This window comes from Colossoma macropomum, unplaced genomic scaffold (genome assembly GCF_904425465.1).
Source record: "Colossoma macropomum unplaced genomic scaffold, Colossoma_macropomum, whole genome shotgun sequence".
NCBI classification, from domain to species: domain Eukaryota; kingdom Metazoa; phylum Chordata; class Actinopteri; order Characiformes; family Serrasalmidae; genus Colossoma; species Colossoma macropomum.
In genome coordinates, this window is record NW_023494787.1 from 23139398 (window position 1) to 23161686 (window position 22289).

Consider the following 22289-nt stretch of genomic DNA (forward strand, 5'->3'; position numbering starts at 1 on the left):
TCATGATAATAAAATGGGGAACAACTTCAAATTTTCACCAAATCACACACTATATTAGGGCAGCTTCCAGTGAGAGTAGAACATAACCCACTCTTAGTAACTCTGTTTGGAGTTGTATGTGAGATGTGAGTGGGATTTGAGCCACGCTCCCACCAAACGACTTTGCATGGGCACGATAAACCAGCAGATCCAGCAGAGTGCATGTACGTGAGAACACTGACAGGATGAGCACTGGGGGTCCCAGGAGGACAGTGTGGGGCCCAGGGGGTAGGGAGGATGAGACTGCCACACTGACTGTGAGTCTCTCTGACACAGCAGTGGGAGAGAACATTTGTGAATGTTTACTATTGAACATTTGCATGGAATCTGGGCTCACGTCCAGAAGCTGTTTTCCATGCGTACTGTATAATGTAAGTACAGACATGTAATGGTTTCTCAGTCATGCATCAGTACCACAGCTAAACTAAATCTCTCTAGGTCTATATATACACATATATATATATATATATATATATATATATATATATATATGCTCAATGATGTCCCAAGTGTTAGTCATTATGTCCCTCCTCCAGGGCCAAGACTAGTTAAAGCAGTTTGTTCTTGATTGGTCCATTCTGGTCCCAGTTGTGCCCTTGAGACTCAAATCCCAGTCTTGCTTGTTTGCCAAATCCAAGATGCACAAGAAGTTTCCATTACTGCAAGTGTCCACATAAAATCTAATGAACTAATGTAAATAATAAAACTAATGTAAAGTGAACTTTACATTAGTAAAAGCTAACTTTTGGACTGTAGCATGTATATAAGTTTATAAACTGACTGTTCACTTCATTAACTAAACCTTCTTGTATCTACACTCTTTGTCCATTTTATCAGCTCCACTTACCATATAGGTGCACTTTGTAGTTTTACAATTACAGACTGTAGTCCATCTGTTTCTCTAAATACTTTGCTAGTCCCCTTTCACCCTTTCCTTCAATGGTCAGGACCCTCACAGAGCAAGTATTATTTGGATGGTGGATCACTCTCAGCACTGAAGTGACACTGATGTGGTGGTGGTACGATTGAATCAGGCACAGTAGTGCTGCTGGAGTTTTGAACAACAGATGGACTACAGTCTGCTATTGTTGAACTACAAAATGCACCTATATGGTAAATACACCTGATAAAATGGACAAAGAGTATAGAAACAATGTAAGTATACTTAATGAAGTGGCTGCTCAGAATATAAAGTACTGTGCAAAGACCAGTCAGAGACCACCCTTCATTTATTTTAATATACAATCAAAATGGAGATTAGGTACAAGTTATATTTCAGGAGATATTTCTGAGGTGATTAGATAGAAGATAAAATAATCTACTTACATAGAAAGAGGAACGAATACAAGCAAAAAACAGGCATTTCCAAAACTGGAGTGCAAAAAAGATTAGAAGATATAAATAAAACGAGACTCCTAACAACTGTGCATGTGGACCATGAGAAGCAGAAAACGCTACCACCTTCTAAGACTGAACTTTGGAAATGTGTAAAAATATATCTGCAGATTTCTTTGAAAAACCAAAAGCAAGTCTCCTGAAAAGAATGGAAGCTGTAATAAAGGCAAAGTGTGGGCAGAATAAATAATGGAAAAAATTACATTCTATTTAGTTGTTGAGGCTTCTGTGTAATTTTTAGTTAAATACATGTCTTCTGCATTTTCCTGAAAAGTGAATCACTTACACAACCTTGTTTCCAAAAAATTGGGACAAAAAAATACCACACAGGAAAACAGTGTAACAATTCAAGAATATTGTTTTTTAACATAAACTAACAAAGAACTTGCCAATTTCATCATCTACGGAACATGATGTCATTAAAAGATTCAGAGAATCTGGAGATATCTCTCTATGCAAAGAACAAGAATGAAAGAACATTGGCTGGCCGTGATCTTCAGGCCTTCATGTGGCACTGCACTAAAAACAGACATAATTCTGTAGTGGAAATCACTGCAGGGGTTCAGGAACACTTCTGAAAAACACTGTCTGTGAACACAGTTCATCACTGCATCCACAAATGCAAGTTAAAACTCTACCATGCAAAGAAGAAACCACATATAAACAGGATCCAGAAACGTTGCTGCCTCTCTAGGCCTGAGCTCATTTAAGATGGACTGAGGCGAAATGAAAAAGTGTCCTTCTTTTTGGAAACCATAGATGCCGCGATCTCCAGGCTAAAGAGTCCCGTTTGTCATTGACGCACAGTTCAAAAGCCAGCATCTGTGATGGTATGGGGTGCATTAGTGCATATGGCATTGGTGACTTGCACATCTGTGAAGGCACTATTAATGCTAAACGATATACACTGGTTTTGGAGCAAAATATGTTGCCATGCAGATGGTGTTTTTTTCAGAGAAGGCCCTGCTTATTTCAAGACAATGCCAAACCACATTCTGCATGTATTACAACAACATGGCTCCATACTAATAGAGTCTGGGTGCTGAACTGGCCAGCCTGCACTCCAGACCTGTCACCCACTGAAAACAATTGCTGCATTATGAAATCAAAAGTAGGAGACCCTGAACTGCTGAGCAGCTGAAATCTTATATCAAGCAATACAGGAAAACATTTCACTTTCAAAACTACAGCAGTTGGTCTCCTCAGTTCCTAAACATTTACAGAGTGTTATTAAAAGAAGATGTGATGCAACACAGTGTTAAACATGCTGCTGTCCCAAAAATGTTAAAACATGTTGCTGCCATCAAATTCAAAATAGATGTATATTTTTCAAAAAACGAATAAAATTTCTCAGTTTCAACATTTGATATATTGGCTTTGTACCATTTTCAATTAATTTGCACATCATTGCATTCTGTTTTGTTTACATTTTGCACAGTGTCCCAATGTTTTTAGAAATGCGCCTCATGGCCATTTTCATTGGAAATGTGTTAAAGTAAATACGTGCACCTGATTACAAAAGAAGGAAGTTGGAGGGGCCCATTATTAGGAGGATTATGGCCGTATTATGCACTGAGAATATTATCTACCTTTTACTCACGTGCACCTGTGATTATTAGGTCATTCGTCCATGTATACATACCCCATTGTTTCAGTTTAGTCTCTGGGAATTCTTGACGCCTTCCAGTGCAACACTGTGTCTAGTTTCCAGGCTAGTTTCCCTAGTGCCTTGTTTCCTTGTTTTTTTTTCTTGCCTTCCGGCCTCCCTGTTTCATGTTAGTTCTCTGGTTTTCGTTCCTGTTCCTGGTTTACTGGTCTCGACTATAGATGTGCCTCGTTTATGTCTGTCAGCTTGTTCTTTGACCCTGAACTGTGTACACGACAATGATTCTTGGTTTGCCCCAAATAAAGCTAACTCGCACATGCATCCTGCCTCTGCCCAATTCTGTACACATGACCTAACAGATGCCTACAATTGGCTAACATTACTCTGGCCTACAGGAGAGAGGCACTAATCCTTTATTCAGAGAGCAGCAGAGCCATTTGTGCTCTCAGATGGTGCCAAAAAGGCTTCTTTGGAGTGACGCCATAGAACTTTTGGTTCCCCAAATAACCTTTCAATAGAAGAGCTATGGGCCTCATTCCACAACCATTCTTAAGAAGAAATTTCTTCTTAAAACCGACTTACCAAAGATTCACCAGTGTTTTCTTATCTGGGATTCGTTCTTTGGGAAGAACAGAAACTACGCACACTCAAGATCACAAAGGTGTGAACAATTCTTCGGTTTAAGAACACATCATGAATCTGACCTACTGATTTCCCAAGAACAAATTTAAGAAAAAACTTAGATACATATTCATGAATGACAAATGAGATGTGCAAGTATGAAGAACCATTAAAGGACATCCACAAAAGGTCCAAATAAGGTTCTGTTCTATGAACCATGTTTCCAATGCAAGAATCATTTAGGAACAAGTTGTACCACTTATACAGAAATACAGCTCTCCTTAAGCTGTCAGGAGTTTTGATCAAAACTTTTTTCTTTTTTCATAACTAACATTTACTCAATTTATGCAGACCACTATGTGGCACGGTCAACATATAATGATGTGAAATGTACATTTAAAAATCAGGATTCTTAGCAAGTTCTTGATGGGATTTTTACAAAACATGTTTTTGCTGAAGAGTCTGTTAAAGTTAATTGGATTTTAAACACCACTCAAATATAGCAGTGGGGGTTTAAATCCATTCATGTAGTAAATAAATTAACATTAACATTAATGAGTTGTTTTATCCATAGTAGTCTCATTACTGGTATACTCCAAAAAGATTTAGTAAATTTAATTTGTCCATTCAGCTAAAAAGAAAACCCCCATATATGAAATTTGATATTACAAAAAAGGTAGACAGTATTTCACACTCAGCTACTCATTAAAACAGCATTTGTTGATAGCCATGAATAAACACAAGTCCAAGAGACGTAGACATAGTGTCCATGCCAACATTTGCAGATACCACATTTAACCCTGTTATTATGAGATTTTCTCAAGTGATAAGAATAGCTTTTTTATGGTTCTCCAGTCTCACAGCCAAGACGACCACAAGACAACATGCAGATATAATCGACACAGCCAGTGCAGAGTTAAGCTACAGCCAGGAAAAGTCATTGTCTTGGAACACTGGGTACCATAAAAGACAGACAGAGATTTTGAGTGCTGTAGAGGATTATTAAATAATATTTCACATTCTGACCTGCTGAAGATATGCAGTTCCACGCCTTTCATCTAGATCCAAATCAACTTTTATCACCTCATCCACATAAATGAGTGGTGATGAAGTCAAGTACAAGATGGAGTAGTTTTTTTAACTACTAAAAAGCCCACAAATTGAATGTTGTGGTTTTGACATCTGCATTTTAAAATAGTTTACTGCTATGACTTACAAGCAGCTTCGTCCAGCATTTTTTTGTTTGAGTTTGAAAATGTGTCAGGTTGCAATGAATTCTGGGCAAGTTCTGCTGCTAATGTTGACACTTGTGTTCACTCAGTCCCTCGTCCCTCCAATAGCTCACCTAACATCCTCTATTTGAGATAATACAGTAATAGAACGGCCCTTAAAATGGCACTGGGGATTCCCCCCAGGTGGTTTTGGCAAGGCCAATTAGACGAGAGTATGTCAAATCCGGTATTGAAACAGATAGGCAGACTACATATAATGCAATTTCACGTTGACAGTACAGCACAATACCAACCACAGTTTTAAAATATAAACAAATGCACAACTCAAAGCCCAATAATAAATACTGTAGAGAAAACACACAGGATAAGACAGTATGAGGTAACATGCTGTTTCAAAATGCATTTTCAGTGCTTTGTGTGGAATAATTCTTAACAAACTAAATGTTAACAAACTAAAGTTAAATTTCAGATTGTTTCTGTCTTCAGAGGCATCTCATCTTTGCCCTTTTTGTAGTTCACTGGCATGACCGGGGTGTGTTTTGAGAGAAAACAGCCCTTTTGGTTCTTTATTGTGCAAGAATTCTCTTTAAATTGAGCAATTTGAAGTATCTTTCTTATCAAAATGTATTTTCTGCATAAAGGGAGGTATGGTGTAGGAGGGTCCCTGGACTGAGGCCCACGTTTCGATACCTGCAAAACCTCTGCTTCCCACCATTACCCCTTACAGCTCTCTCAGGAAATGAGCTCACTCAGATAAACAGCCCATTAGTTTAGAGTTATAAGAAGCATATGTACAGACCAGTCACAGTTGCCTGCTACATTGATGTAATGTCTATTTAGTTTGAGCTTACAGATAGCTTAAGGTTAAGCTAAAACTAAAAATGATTCATATGACATATCTGGGTATGGCTAATGTAAGATGGAGAATCCCCTATAATTAATAGCAATGTACTTCTCTACATCACCAGTGAACAGTGTGTATGCACTTGAGATTTCTCTGAGATTCACATAATTGAATTGGTACTTACACTGAACACTGCTGTAGGCTCTATAAATGTTTATTAGTTCCTATGTCTATTATAGCTCACATGGGTAATGCTGTGTTTAACAGTCTGCATGGTTCATGTAGGAAAGTTTGGTTTGAAACCACAGAGAGAACTTCAGCTGTTTCTCCTGCTGGTGCATATGTGGGATACATTGATAAATCCTCAGGTGTCCTTTTATTTAACAGGTCCTAAAGGAGACTACAGAGAAGGACACTTCGAGTGTAATTTAAGAAACTCAGGCAAAATAAAATAAAATAGAATAAAATACACAAGGTTCTTACAGGACACAATATGTCATATTTAAACATAAGACCAGGAGTCAGTGTGTTATCACAAATAACATCACAGCTGTGATTTGACTGCAGGCCGGAGCAAAAGGTGAGTATGATAAGTCATCACAGCCATGATGTTATTCGCAATAACATACAACCTCAAGTGTTCTCTTGCTTTCATACAGTTGTGAAAAACAAAGAAAAAAGTAAAGCAAAGAAGGCTTGAACATTATATCAAATGTACTTTAATACTGGCATTTCAGCCAAAATATTTGTAGCCTTTGTCATTTTGTTTAGCCCTAAAAATATCACAATATCATAATAACAGAGTCAATTCAGCATTTTTAATACTTGCCACATTCAACTGAATGTTGTTTTGATCCAGCCAGGCTGTAAAGCACTTACCAGCCCATCTTGATAGCCAAATTGCATTCTGATAGTTTCTGAGTAATTCCAGTGTGTTTAGTTGTTCTGCCATCACAGTTGCTGACTGAAAAGTTTTTAGGATCAATGACAAGTTTGGAATTTGATGTAGTCCGGTTGTCAGAATTTTCTTCAGAATCTAAACTGATTGCCTGAAGGTCAAGTATTATCTACTAGAAGTGTATATCTTTCCTGTTTTGTATGTGCTAGCTAAAGTTGAAAATGAATACTAATTAGTGTTAATAACCAGCAACTGGTGCTCAGCAAAGTTATACAGTTAGTATTCAACAAAAAAAATGTAGAATGCTTCTCAACCAATCAGATTGTGCTGGCGGAACTAATTGTTGTATAATATTAATAAAAGCTTAGAAAGTATAAGTAAATAATAATTATTTAGTGAATGGTGTCTTATGTTCCTGAATATCTGAAAAAGCATTGATTCTATGCTTTAATAAAAAATGCATTAATTTCACAAAAAGTACACTGCATATTGGAGGAAGGCTTTAGACAAAGTCTACATTCCTCTAGTCCCCTCAGGAGCTGTTATAAAGGCCCATCAGTGTGCTTGATGGCACTGCTCAGGTCCGTGTTCTTTTCTATTTGTAAATCAATCACAGACCACAGTGAGAATGACCATCCTGAGAATGTTGAGAAAACATGGGTGGTGTCTTCAGAGACCACTTCATGCATGACCCTGTCTGCACACTCCCAGAGCATGGAGCTCCTACTGATGGAAACTAAAAAAAAAAGCAAAAGCTTTTCCTCTTCTTGCCCCTTTTTTGGTCATTTGGGCTATAACTGAAGAAGATGGTTGTGGCAGAAAAAAAAACATTTGAAAAGTAAATTTAAAAAGCAACAACAAAAACTAAACAAAAATTAGATTACATTACTTACATTACTTACCCTCATTGTTTTGCGCAAATCCATTGATCTATATTATACTGTATACTTAATCATACACAAACTATTTATTGATTTATTTAATTACATTTACAAGTTTTCAAGTAAAGGTCTCCTTAGTGATTGGAGATGACCCTTTGTCTGACAGTTTATTCCCTCCCCAAATATTTCAGTCTAACTCCTTATTGTTTCATTATGAACTAGCCAGGGAACATCCCACATCACACTATCCTTTTGTTCAGTATTGTCCAGTCTCAGAGTTTCCATGTTGAGGCTTCAAGGCAACTTCAGCAGATGAATACAACTTCAGAGTTTGGGAATTTTTGAAAGATGATAACATCCTCTGATGTGATTTATCTGAATGTCTTGAGGGGAACCACAATAGCCTTTGAACAAGACAAGATGCTGCATTTTAAATCAAAAAGTCTTGTATATATCCAATGGACGTTTTTCTTCAGTCTTGTGATGATGGGAAATACACTTCTTGGCATTATATGAAAAGAGCAAAAACTCTTTTTATAAGTTCTGCGTCCTTTATTCCACAACACCATCAAGCTAGTTGAAGGGGGCTTGTACAATACAGAGAGCTTGTACAGAGTTTGTACAGTGAGTTCACTGAAAGGCTGGTTACAGCTGTTTTGGTTGCAGAGACACTCTGTACATACAAACTCACTTGATTTCACCAAACATGGTATAAGTCACATATATTTGCGCTGGCACATTGCCCATTGGAAGAGCCTGTCTCTCTGATTTGGTCAGGTAATTCACTCTCTTCTCGGGCAACAGAATCCACTTACAAGTTTCACAGCTGGTCGTCAACAAGCATTTAGATTTAAACTGAGCCAGAGTGCGTTTACTTCCAAAGTGTAAAGATAAGGATCTTTCAAAACTGTCACACCCAGTTAAGCTTTGATAAATGAGCCTTTCAAAACTTATTTCTTAAGCTTTATACAACCACACTTCTCTACTTTTTTTCAGTGTAGCTATGACTGTGTGGAAAATCAGACAGGCCCAAACAACTGTTTGTGAAAGGAATCCTAGAAGAACATTTTATTTCTCAAATGTTGAGATGTTTCAGGAGACAATGGTGGTTCTCCTAAATTGCTTTAGAGAAACAGCACTAGACAAAAAAGGAGATGTGAGATACTTCTGGCCCTGAACAAAAATTGTAATAGTTATTCACAGCATATGTGACCTTGTTGAGATTTCTACTAAAACTACTCTACTAAAAGAGGAGACGTGAGATTACTGAGGTCTTTTGCTCAGGAGAAATATCAAAGCAGGAGGAAAGTCTCCTTTATGTTTTCATCTGATCTGATTGTTGTCTAGTACAGTGGTTCCCAACCCAGTCCTGGAGGACCCTCTGCCTACGCATTTTTGTGTTTTCCTACCAAAACACACCCACTTCAACTCAGTAAGCGCTTATTAATTAGATGATTAGTTCAATCTGGTGTATTGGGAGCAGGGAAAACACTAAAATGTGCAGGGCAGGGGGTACTCCAGGGGTGGGAACCACTGGTCTAGGATAAATTGCAGAGATATTAAGGAGATCTGTTTTTTTCCTACATCATAATTTGGCAAGAAATTTACAAAACTTTCCACCCACCCCAGCTACTGATCAGCCAAGACATTTTTAGCTGTCCCAATTTGACGTCTTTAGTTTAGTGCTGGAGCTATGAGGCTAACGTTGTTAACCCAAAAGCTTCTCTCAACTCTTTCAAACCACACCCAGGTCTTCATACAGGTCACTAGAACATCCTATTGTCCAGAATGGCAGCCCCCAGTGTACACATCAGCTACACAAGTTTTGTTCATTTTTATAGCTAACAGTAACTTACACTGTGTCCTAAACCAACTCAACACATCTGTATGGCCTTAATGAAGAAGTGGATGCAGTTTAAGCAGGTTGAGAGAAGTCTTGGGGACGTGTTTACAGAACAAAAATTAGATAACTACTGAGTTCTACTGTTTGTTAGCAGCATTGCTCATAGCTCCAGCACTAAACTAAGGAAGCAAAACCTGAACACCAAACATGTCTTGGCTGATCATCTACAGCTGGAGTACGTGAGAAATTCTGTAAATTGAAACCATCATTATGTAATCTGAACCATTCCCCCTTCTCAAATGTGTGCATATGAAATAGAAACTGTTTATTAAACCTGTTTGCCAAGTGAATGTCATATTGTGGTGCATCTATGCTAGGGAAACCCCTTTAGATACTGAATATTTACACACTGAAAGGAGAGAGAGTGTGGTGGGGACAGAAAGAAGGTTAGAGATGTGTTGTAATCTGAAATATGTATACATAGCTACTTACTCTCAGCAATGAGAGCGTTTGAAGTTTGACATGTAATTTATGGCCACAGCTCTGCTCTGTAATGTGTTCTTTCACAGTCTGCAAGCCGATTGAAAACAAATGCATCCATGGGCCAGCTCCACCACAGGAAAGAAGTCTTTTTCTCTGGCTGTGCCATCTGCATGAGGATGAATGAACAGAGCTGGAGCCATGCCCTCAGCCCGCATGCCAGTGAGCTAAAACTGCAGAAATATTAAAGGTACGCAAAAATAATGGATGGCAATTTCACAGTGGATTGGTGCGAATGACAGACTGACAGCGTCAGCTGCATTTACAAAGATCAACTGTCTGCACTGACAAAGATCAGCTGGCAAACTCAAGCCATGCACATTTTAAAAAACATTCCTTTCAGAAATCATATGATTATAGCCTGATTTGGAAAGTGTGTCATGGTGCATATAACTGCAGCTTCCTTTACACACCTGAGAAACCTTCTATTGTTTACACACAAACAATGGAATCAAGTGCATTTTTACTTTTTCTGTGCTCTTGTATTGTAATTTTAATCTTAAAATAATAGTTTAAACAATCTCCTCTCAGTGCAATATCTGTATTTTCTATTTACCAAGAGGCACAAGTGGAAAATACTTGCATGATTGTAGTTTCTTACTTCACTTAAGTATAATTTTGAGCAATTTGTACACATTTATTATTTAAACACTTGCAGTCTTACTCAGTTACATTTCCAAGAGAAAAAACATAATTTTTACTCAGTACATTCTCATTTAGACATTCCATAAAATCACTTTAAAGGTGAATTACACAGCTTTCTAAAAATTTCTGCATAATTAAATCATTAAGATGTAAATGCCCCATTCTAGAGAAACTTGACGAGTCAGAATTGTTCACAGTGGCAGTGTAGGAACCAGATGTCTGGAAGCACTCTGATGCCTCTTAAAGCTATAACAAAAAGTACATTAAATGGTTACAGATTTACTGCCTGTGACGTTGGTTTATGTTTTAAGAGAATGTATTTTTGTCCAAAATGTATCTATTTGAAATTTGTGGCAGAGAAGTCAATGCAATCCATTGTAAGGCAAAATAGTACCCTTTCACCATTATTAACATACGCACATAAGACTCAGAAGACACATGTAGGTTCAATGGTCATTTTGAAGAGCAAATACAATGGCTATATTTGCGTTGTTGACATTGTGACCCCTGGTTCCTATCACCACCACTGTAAAGGCATCAGAGTCAGTATGTTTTTCTACAATGAACCATTTCACATAAAACCACTTTGAATGACTTTGTTTACATCTCAATGATTGAATTATACAGAACTTTCCAAAAATCTGTGGAATCCATCTTTAATGTAAAAAAGTATCTTGACATTGTATGTGTTAAACTGTTTACTTTTACTTATAATTACTTGAATATGTTTAAATGTAAACACTTTTTTACTTTCACAAGTATATTTTAGCCCCATGTGCTTCCACCTTTAACTGAGTAAGATTTTGGCATGGTACCTGTACTTTCACTTACAATTAGCACAATTTCTCTATAGTTTTTCCACCCCTGCACAAAGGAAAAGCCGTTTTGATTTTAGATGCTGTCTTTATTCCTTTTCATCTTGAGTGAAAGTGCATTTTTCTAACTTGACTGTCTGTAACCTCATCCTCTGCTTTTCAGTTTGCGACTTCGTTTTATAAACATTCACTCACGCTGTTCATGTACGCCAGACATTACACCTGGAACCAATTACAACTAGGCTCTGTAATTTTATGGGGTATACGCATATATTCTTGAAAACAGATCCTTTTAGAAGCCACTAAAATCTTTTTTTACCCTATTTTGAGACAGCATAGCAATATCAATTCCACTGTTCAAAATGGTAATAAAAACACAGCAGCATATTTTTGTGAATTAATGAGTTTCACACATCTCTGACTCTGATAGGCCAAATTCTTTCTTTGATTCAGCTTTCTAGTAAAACACCTGGCATCACTGACTGGCACTCAGTGTGGTGCCCACTAAAGTTTTGAATTTTGGAGTGGGGGATTTTGTATTTTCCCATCAACTTTGTCTTTCAATAAGTGAGAAGACTTGTTTTTGTCTTCCTATTTTTTTTTGCCATGCAAAAAAAGGTTTTAATATAATGTACTCTATTATGGTAATACCCAGCACTCAGAGGACAAATTGATATGTATTGTTGTAGCTATAGACTCTCGAGTGTTCACTGTTTAAATCATCAACCAGCCTATTCTGAATATTGCCCGTTCAGTCATGCAAAATAGGCTACAGCACTTCCCATCACTCCATCTTTAGCCTCTTTGCTATGTCTTTTGTGTCTGGCTCTCTCGATGCTTCCTCCATTATGAACCTTTTAGGATTCCCCAGGCAGCCTCACCGCTGTTCCCTATTGTCTTCCTGAATGAGAATACACCAGTGTGTGCTTGCCTTTGTTCTAACCCGAACAAGACCCTGACATACCCCACACCCCCTCCCCCTCACTCTCCCCTGCTTTTTCTAGCAGTGGGCCAGCACGCTGCCGGAGGACAAAGGGGCGCAGTTAACACTGAGGAGACGTGACAACAGCTCTCTATCAAGGTCAAGGAGAAGCTCCAGGGTTCCAGCACAATGGACCATTACAGCCATTTACCCTCTTGATGCTTCATGGCAAGCCTTAAGTTTTTAATACATAGTCACTTATATGTTACTGCGGCTCAATAATAAGGCTGTGAATAATAGGGATAATAAGATCTGATATGAAACTTTAACTTGCCTATAAAAGCTGAGGTCACAGTGAAAGAGAGATATCAGTTCATAAGTATAAAGTGTGGATGAACTCCTGTTGGTCAGTGTGATATGTTAGCTGTAAGTTTCTCCATTCAAAGAAAAAATTAATTAATTACTCCTTTTTAAGGAGTAATTGTTTCCAAAATTGGCTGTAATAACAATAAAAATCCAATCATCTTGTTCTTGAATTACCCCAAGATTACCATTCCCAAAATACACATTCACAGCGCACATGGAAAAAAGTATGAACAGTCCAAAGATATATTACTCCATCTAGTGGCGACTTCTCCTTTGAGTTCAGGGACCAAATGTGTGGATGAGTAAATCCAGTTAGAACTGGTTAGGGCAATGTCCTTTTGCTGTCTGCCACCTAGTGGTTATTTATGTCATTACACTCTGGCATTCTTCTCATTACTAATGTCGCCACCTGTCAGTGAGCTACCATGCATCATGTCAGTATCTGGTGTTTTGCTTTTGCTGTAAATGACTTTGTTGCCCAGAGGAATATAACCCATTACTACAACTATGTGCAAAGCCATAATAAAGATTGTCTTCTGGCTTGCTAGCTGACCATGGGAGTACGTTTACAGCAGTGGCTTGGCCAGAATTTCATTTTAGGTGGGGTCTTGTTCACAAATTGGGCTGGGTACCAAGAGGCATTGTTTTTAAAGACACATTGCTTTAGTGGCAAACACTGACTACCTAACTAGCAAACTTAAAAATCTGTAATTTTTCGAAAAATGTGGGGTTGGTTGGGAGGCAGTATTCCAATTTGGAGGGCTCCCCAAGCCCCCCTGTAGCTTACACTCACAACAGTTCAGTTTCAGTTTAATATGGGTTATCAAAGTGGATGTAATTTTTTTTGTGTTGTGTTACTATGAGGTTGTAAGTAAAGGCAAAAGCTGCATCATCCAATCAATGCTCCATATTTTCCACTCTGTCTACCGAAGCATTTCCTGTTTCCTGTCTACGGAGTGCCTTTACCCCTCACTCCCACCTCTCACTCTAAGGCCTTTAGTGGGCCCTCTCAATGAGATATCCGTCTGTTTACAAATACACAGGGCCCAAACCCTCTGTCCAGTATGTAACTACACAAAGCTTTTGGCCTGTTCTATACTTTGTGGTAGTTTTCAAATACAATGAGTCTATAGTATTTGTATTCCTTCAGGCAAAATTTAAGTTCTTCTCGAACAGTTTTGGCTGCGTCAGAGTAGTTCAATGGAATTCCCTTCCTTTCTGCTTTCCTTTATTCTGCCTGATCTGGTAGCCATGTGGATCCACATACTAGTCAGCTCCACCGATATGTTTGGTGAGGCCATGTGCTACAGACCAGGAAAAAAATAAACAAAGTACACAGGAAAGGTGTCCTCGTTCAAGTATTCGGACGCAGCCCGTGAGGTACGGAAGATTATTCACTTCCTCTTACAATGTGGGATAAATCAGCTTAGGAGATCTGTCCATTCAACGGCAGGGTCAACGCGCTCTAGCCACCCAGTGGTCACCTTGGGTATTGCACCAACACATGTACCAGCTACATGACTGAATATATTGACATTCCTATGAAGAAAAAAAGTACATATGTGGTTGCTGACAGTAATTGTACCCTTTGGAACAATTATGTTTGGGAGAGCCATATTCGGGAGTGACTCCATAGTGACCTGAGGTCATTTTTTTTATTCATGAACATTTTTCTCTCTTAAAGAACGCGGATTTAGCATCACTCTTAAAGGCTGGAGAACCCAGTTAAACTGAGCATGCTTCCTGACATGCAGGAAGCCTGAGCACAAGGACTTTGGCCTGTATGAGCTGTGTAGTTAAGCGGTCAGCAGCACATTACATGAGACAGATGGCATGATGGCTTGCAGCCTCTAAGCCCCCATGGCTGTCATGGTTTATGGTCAGCCATTTTATTTAATAGTTAAGCGGGGTGTAGTAAGAGTTGGTGGGTAACTATTGGCTGTTTAACGGGCGCCTATTTAGTCTACTCTAAATGTCATTTTATGGGCTTCGTCAGTTTTTTAACTTAAATATTACTTTTGGGTTTTCATAATGTTACTTGTACTATTAGTTAGGCCCGCTCTTAATCGATGTGTTTACTGGTAGAGCACTAGGGGGGACATGGACAGCGCTTTAAGGCGCCAATGAGAACAAAGAATGGGCGGTTTTCTAGTTTGAAAGCTTCGTACTGACATTCACATCAACCCATCTAATTTTACTGCGCGCGCAATTCCAACCAATCATCTCCGTCGACAAAGACCGATTATGTTGATCAGTGTGATCCGTTTGAATGGCGCGTTGACCCACCAATCAGGCGCTCAAAAACAAAAACGGACCAATCACGAGGGCGCGTGGGCGGGACTTGAGAAAGGGGGTTGGGTGCGAGGTATCATGGAGGATCAGTTAGAGAACGGTAGACGTTGAAGAAAGCCGAGCTTGTGGGTCCGCGCTCTGGAGTTTCTTACAATTTATTTCCTAAGCGATCTTGTCCAGTACAGTATCTTCTGAAACAATGGAGATGAAGAAGAGGATCAGTTTAGAGCTGAGGAACAGAACTCCGGCGGAGGTAATATCTTGGACTTTTAATTATTTATTTTTCAAGAAATGTGAAATGATGTTCGCTCGCAACCTGTCCACCCTGCAGACTCGAACACTTACTAGACTCCGCTGAATGGCTCTGCAGTTAGACCACATGGGCGCCTAAAAGGATGCGAGTAGGAAAGCTTATGTACAGTGTTAACGAGCAGATCGCCTACCTTTTAATAGACCGGAGACGGGCTTTAACGGAATATCACGTTTAGCGCAAAGACTTCAGTGTGTTCGTACTGCCCAACCTCGCCGAGCTAGTGAGGCAAACTCTGTGGAGTCTTTTGTCAACTCGGTACACCACACTGTCCCCCTCGCCATTGCATTACTCTGTGGTCGGTGTAAGAAGGTCCGAAGTGCTAACGTTAGTTGCGCCACGGAATTATGATGTTCCCTCAGAGAACTTATAAAAAACAAACGAAACTGTTTCTCAGACGCCGTCTTCGAAAAAATAAGACCTCACTGTATTTGATATATGGCACCATATCCGCTCGGAATATTAAACAAGGAGACCAACGTCGTTGTAAATACACGACTTTACCCTGAAAACCCTGTTTGTAACTCTGCAAATTCAGAACATTTGTTTCGATACTAGGCCGTTTAGCGAATAATGTGCTCGAACAAGTCTGTTAAAGGCCAGCTCCGCGGATGTAGGCTTCACTATGGCTTCTCTAACCTAGCTGTACAGTGAGCAGTTTCGTCTCCCGAGGCGGACATCTTACTCTCGAACTCTTTCGACATTGTAAGATTTCAGTCGCCGTCTGTATTCCTCACCAAGCCCCTATGTGTAGACTATTCGACATTTTAGCCCATTCAGACCACCCGGAGCTGTTCGAGCGCATTCTCTCGTCAGTTATTAATCGGCAAAGCCCGCTCCAGAGCGCATTTGAGCTCCGTCTGTTGTGTGTGTGTGTGTGTGTGTGTGGCAGCGCCTCGCTGTGTGCTGGGAGGACTGAGAGGCTGCTGCCGCTGCAGGTCCACCATCTGACGGGCGGGGAGCGCTGACTGGAAGTCATTTTGTTGCATCGGTTGACGAGTGACGGCGTTTCGTGCCTTTGACTTTGTTCGCTTACTGTATACGACGACCGAGTCATTTCGGTGCATGAAAACCAGAAGTGCAGTAAATTACAACTCGGTTGCAACCGCTTGGCGGTACTTTCAGCCACACACACACACGCACACAGTTCAGTCGAGGGCTTCTACTATGGAGTCCTGAAAAGAACACGGTGCCATTTTCCTCCATGCTCACATAACGGTGGCGCGATTATGTAACCTGATTGCATTTGGCGTTGGACTTTTTATAGACTATTCGACATGGTGGAGTATTTTAAACAAATTTTTCGACGATCGACGGTGTTTATTACTTGAAGGAATGTGGCAGATGGTGAGGGGGGCTACCCCCCCTTCCCCCTTATGTAGCCTAGTAGATTATTGTAGCCTGGCCTAGACTGCCATCTCCGAGAATCGCGTTTGCCTCGAATAGATACGTAGGCCGCTTTTTATTATCCTTTTCAGACAAATACTGGGCGAGCAGTGCGAAGTTTTGCGACGTCACTTCGTTGTTAAAGTTACTCGGTTGTGAGCTTGACGCTGACGTCACCAGTTAAAGTATTTCCAGTACGCCCATGCATAAAGTCGAGCGCCTTCTTGTGAAACATTTGTAGGGAGCCAGTTCAGCCCATTCATCCGTAGGTGGTGCTGGTGGCTCAAGGCTCCTCTCTGTTCAGTGAAGAAATCATCTGAAGCGTTTAGGATGTGATTGCTGAAGACACCTCAGAGTAATGCTTTTAATCCAGTGCAATAGAAGGAAATGAATAATGACTTACATTTGAAGGTGGCCATCTAGCTTAAAGGTTCCTGTTCACAATCTGCTTCACTGCGAGTTTCATAAATAGTTTGCATTTGCAAGGGCTTGACAGAGTAATCAAAATTATTTCAATTAGGGATCAGCTAGTGCTGATACATAATAATTTATAAAATAAATGGAATTTGGAACTAAATGTACTCAGGGTAGCCTTAAAGGCGAAATGTAACATTGACTACTAGAGGGTTGCAAATGCTGTAAAATGGATAAAATGCAGACATTTTAGCATAGTAGCCCAGTGTCACCCAGCGTAACTAGTTATTCTCTTCCAGAATACGATACATACATAAATGCAGCTGTTGATTTGAAATATCGGTCAAATCTAAGCTTCTTTCTAAATTTCAGAAAATTTAAGTGATTATCTTTTGATACCAATATGATACTATATCATTGTTCATACCTACTTTGAAAATAATTACCCAAATATCTTCCATAGTCCATAAAAACTGAGCTTTTTTTGTGAGCATGGACATTAATCATTTTTGTTAAAGTTCTAAATTCTGACTTGCACGGTCTAAAAATGATAGGATTTAAAAATTTATCCTGCCACTGGATAAATGCACCCATCAATTCAGTGGCCCACCCTGTTTGATATAACACGTCAAACACTTGCAGGTTGCAGAGCTGGTGGTGGATAATTGCCGCTCCAGTGATGGAGAGATTGAGGGTCTCACAGACGAGTTCAAGGAGCTGGAGTTCCTTAGCATGGTCAACGTGGGTCTCACTTCTCTGGCCATGCTGCCATCACTGCCCAAACTGAGAAAGGTGAGTCGTCAGTGCACATTTATCTCACAAGCTGACAATTTTGCAGATGTCTGCCAGTCATTGAGCTTAGTTTGTAGAATTAAATAGATGAATTAGTGGAGCTCAGCAGAGAATTTATGCTTGTATTTTGTAAAGCTAACCAAAAGCTAATTTGTGCATCACTCACAACAATTATGACAACAAATATCTACTGAAATTTCACTACATTGCAAAGTTAAATTCATGTGTTTTTTATGATGTAGCCATATCTAGTTGTGTTTGTGACCTGTGTGATTTTTATGTTTTAACAGTTGGAGCTGAGTGACAATAACATTTCTGGCTCTTTGGAGATCCTCTCGGAGAAATGCCCCAATCTTACATATCTAAACCTGAGTGGCAACAAGATTAAAGAACTCAGCACAGTGGAAGCTCTGGTAAGGAGAGCCTAGGTCTTACCAGTTATGCGTCACTGTTTTTGCTTGCCTGTGGACACATAGTTGTCTACTTGTAGATGTATGTTAAGACTGTAATAAATGTGTTGTAACATAAAAAAACAGTTGTTTATAAAGTTTGTATTAAACAGCCTTCAGTGGTCCTCTGTAGGCTGACTGACTTGCCCTGCTATGAAAAGAGACACATTTTGTTTACCATAAAGATTAACTGCCCAGGTCAATTCGGAGTTGACAGTGTTTGGCCTTTTCACTCTAATCCTCAGCAAAACTTGAAGAATCTGAAAAGCCTGGACCTCTTTAACTGTGAGATCACCACACTAGAGGAGTACAGGGAGAGCATTTTTGAGCTGTTGCCTCAGATCACATACTTGGATGGCTTTGATGCAGAGGACAACGAGGCTCCTGACTCAGAGGCAGATGATGATGGTGAGTGGAGAACTGGAGGACTGTTATGTTGTACTGCTTAGGATTGTTGAAAAATGCACTGTTTTGAAAATATACAGGCTGAAATCCAATTACACACCATTATTTTAATAAAATTAGAGTGAATTCAGTGCTGTAACAGTGTTTGGTGTAACTGTTCAGATGATGATGAGGATGGTGAGGAAGGAGCAGGCCCTGTTGGTGAATATGATGATGATGACGATGATGAGGAAGGATCAGAGGGTAAAGAGGTTGGACTGTCCTATCTAATGAAAGATGAAATTCAGGTAAGGCAGATGTTGCATGTTTTCTGAATTCTCAGCCAGCTTTTTAAACCCATGTACCGTGCCAATTAATAATGTACTGACATCTTTCCACAACAGGATGAGGAGGATGATGACGACTATGTAGAAGAAGAGGAAGAAGAGGAAGGTGAGGGTAAGTATGAAGAACCTTATGAGATTTCAGAAGACTTTTTGTGTAGTTGATATCTGAAGGCTCCAGTGTCTTCATAGTTTATCTGCTCTGAGAGGTGTTATTGTTTTGTCTTTAATGGCCCTCTTATGGTACACTTTGCAGAAGAGGAGGCAGAAGTTCGGGGAGAGAAACGAAAGAGGGATGCAGAAGATGAAGGCGAAGACGATGATGAAGATGATGACTAACCGTGTGTGTGTTTGACGCCTTGGAAACCTGATCCAAGTTGAACAACCTTGAAAAAAGCGTGATCTTGCAGATTGTTTTTCTCTTTGTATACCATAGATATATCACTGTAGAGGCTAAGTGTTTTCTTTTGATAAATACATTATATTATACTATATAAAAGGGGTTTATTGACAATTCATTTATAGCCATTCCAAGTTTATGTCCCAACACGAGAATCTTGTCAGTGTGGGTGAGTTATGGGAGGGGGAGGGGGAGGTCTGTGGGGTGCGGTTTGGGCCGTTGTTTCCAAACCTACTGACCAACAGTCCATTTCTAAATATGGCACTGGGACTTGAATACTGGGAGGCGAATTGGCACAGCAACTTTTATCCGTACACAATAAACTCAGCCACTTAGCTTGTGCTTAACCTGCCAGTGACTTTCCCAAGACCTCTTTGAGGAGGCGAAGAGTCGGCCTGCTCCTCATCTACCTCTCCAGGCTGCCTCAGTCTCAGCCCACCACGGAGCATCGAGCCAGTCATCTCCAGCTAGCAGCCCCCTGTGTTCCCGGGTCGACCAGTCCTTGCCGAGGATTTAGTCCAAGGCCCTCTCCGCAAGGGATGTCTCCTCTTGATTCAGTAAAGGTATCGTAGACCAGGCTTGCTCAAATTGACAGCCCAGACGGTATGTGATCTCATGAATTTTAAAATGTGATGTATGTAAATGCAATGTAAAGTAATTGAAAATGAGGAAGGAGATCAGTGTAGGGGTAACAAATTGTTATCCAATTTTAATCTTAGTCTTTTTTAAGACAGAAAGACCACAGGGATAATAAAATCAACTGGTAAACAGTTTAATCAGCATTTTACCTTTCCTCAAATATCCTGGAGAATTCAGTAAAGTTTGACTCAAAAATCATGCTATGTCAAGAGCAAAGCTATAGTCAGAATTTGTTCCTATAAGAGAGCTGGAAATTTCTCGTAACATTCAGGTTTAATGGCTTTGTTGGATTAAATCGTACCCTTAAGTACCTTTATACCTATGTCTTGCTGTGGAAACAGATTAGTTTCTACCTTTTGTGGGGGTATTTTACAGAGTAATACCTTTAATCTAATGTTCGTATGGCAATATGTACAGTATATAGTATCTGTTCCAACAGGTCGGTGTTAGTGTGTTTTTTAACTTTTGTTTTTTGTTTTTTTTTAATCAAAACTATTTGGTTAATTGTTTTATTACAAAGCACAGGTCAGAGGACTAAAGTCCCTAGACGCAGGTCGCCTGTTTTATTTTTCAGTACTTGGCTGTTGTGCGAGTGTTGTGTTTGGGGTTTTATGTGATGTAAACCTCTATGGAGGGATTAGTTGTTTTGTTGTTGGGTTTTGATGTTTGATTTCTTTCATTTTTTTCTTGTTCCTGTCTTTTTTTTTTTCCTTTCTTTTTTGGAAAAAATAAACATGAAAGATGACATGCTTTGAGATAAATGATTCGATGAGGGTGTAAATTCTTCAGTTCAGTAATGAACTGCGCAGATGTTGATAAAAGAGCGGTCCTTTGAGGATTAAAAGAATGGCTCTTCACAGGAGGTGATGTACAAAAGAGGGGGTGCTCATCTGTCTACTGGGGGTAAGATTTAATTTGATGATAAGAATGAATGGCTGTTAGCAGTAACTGCCATTACTGTGTAATAACTGTTATCAACAAGCACAATTGTCTGGCCTGCAAATTGACGAGTCAGTTGCTTTAAATACAGATTTAGTTGACTAACAGGCCTAAACATTTAAATCTAGGCACAGAGAAGCTGGCTTTACGTATAACTAATAATCTGACTTTGTAATAACGGGTGAAAAGTAGGACAGATTTTAATCACAGGTTTGCCATACAAAGGAACTGAAAGCAGTGAGTGATGGAATCAGGTGGTTTTAGTGTTAATAATACCTTTATTTATAGAAAACTTTTATAAAGCAGCTCAAAATACTTTGCAACGGAATAAGTATTTTAAACCATGTTGGAGAAGTGTGTGTTTTTGATTCATAATTTTTATACATGCACCACCCTTGATTTTAGTCCATGTATTGACTAGCAGCTGTTTACTAATCACATTTCCTTTACTTAAAAGTCAAAAGCAGAAATGACTCAAAAGCTGTCCCCTAGAGCGTATATTCCTTGTGTGTGTAACTTAACCCTTGATGTCTTTATTGACCCTGTGGTGTGTGGGTTACAGCACCTCTGAAAACATGCTGCTGTGTTTAATACTATACAGAGCTGCCATCTGCAAAGGCTTTTACACAGCGTGTTAATTATTCATCAGCTACACAAGCTTTCAGCAGCAGTGGTATAGTGAAAAGGGGTGTGGCCTGTTTCAAGCATGTAGAAGCAAAAGACAGGGTTACCAGAAGAGACATTAATAATTCATGAGTGAAGCACTGTGCTCTGGGCCAATAGGGAGAGCCATGGAGCATGCAAAGGGTGGAGTCATGATACAGCTCATCAGTAATTTATTGAATTAATGAGTGAGAGTCTTGTGCTGAAGCAAACAGGAGAAGGATAGGATCACTGAAACTGCACAAATAATTCAGTCTTCTCAAACAAAATGTCTGATTACACCTTACAACTTCTGAAAACTCATACTTCATAGGAAAATAATGAATGAGTACAGTCCTGTATGAAATCAAATTAAAGCTTAAATCTAAAGTAATTGATCTTTGATTTGCCATAGGATTCTATGAGACAAAGCAGAAATAATAAAACTGTACTGAGCACTTGAATGGTCTGGCCAATCAGATCATAAAGCTACTACACAATGTGCCGTAATTGTAATTTGTGCCACAATGTTAATTTATGAAAGGGACCGTATTGTGGAAAACCACATTTCCCCTCACTTTTTTAAAAAATTGGTGTAGTATGCAAACACCTTCCAATTTCCCAAATGTATGCAAACATGTTCCCATTTCC

General features: G+C 39.4%; 1 protein-coding gene across 1 annotated transcript; it reads left to right on the forward strand.

The window, feature by feature from the left end:
• The first annotated feature begins 15001 nt into the window (after nucleotides 1–15001).
• anp32e (acidic (leucine-rich) nuclear phosphoprotein 32 family, member E) lies at nucleotides 15002–19512 on the forward strand. Its single transcript, XM_036566508.1, has 7 exons — nucleotides 15002–15192; nucleotides 17692–17841; nucleotides 18132–18254; nucleotides 18536–18698; nucleotides 18858–18982; nucleotides 19079–19133; nucleotides 19275–19512. The coding sequence occupies exons 1-7, from the start codon at nucleotides 15139–15141 to the stop codon at nucleotides 19355–19357; spliced, it is 753 nt and encodes a 250-aa protein (XP_036422401.1). The 5' UTR covers nucleotides 15002–15138; the 3' UTR covers nucleotides 19358–19512.
• Nucleotides 19513–22289: the final 2777 nt, after the last annotated feature.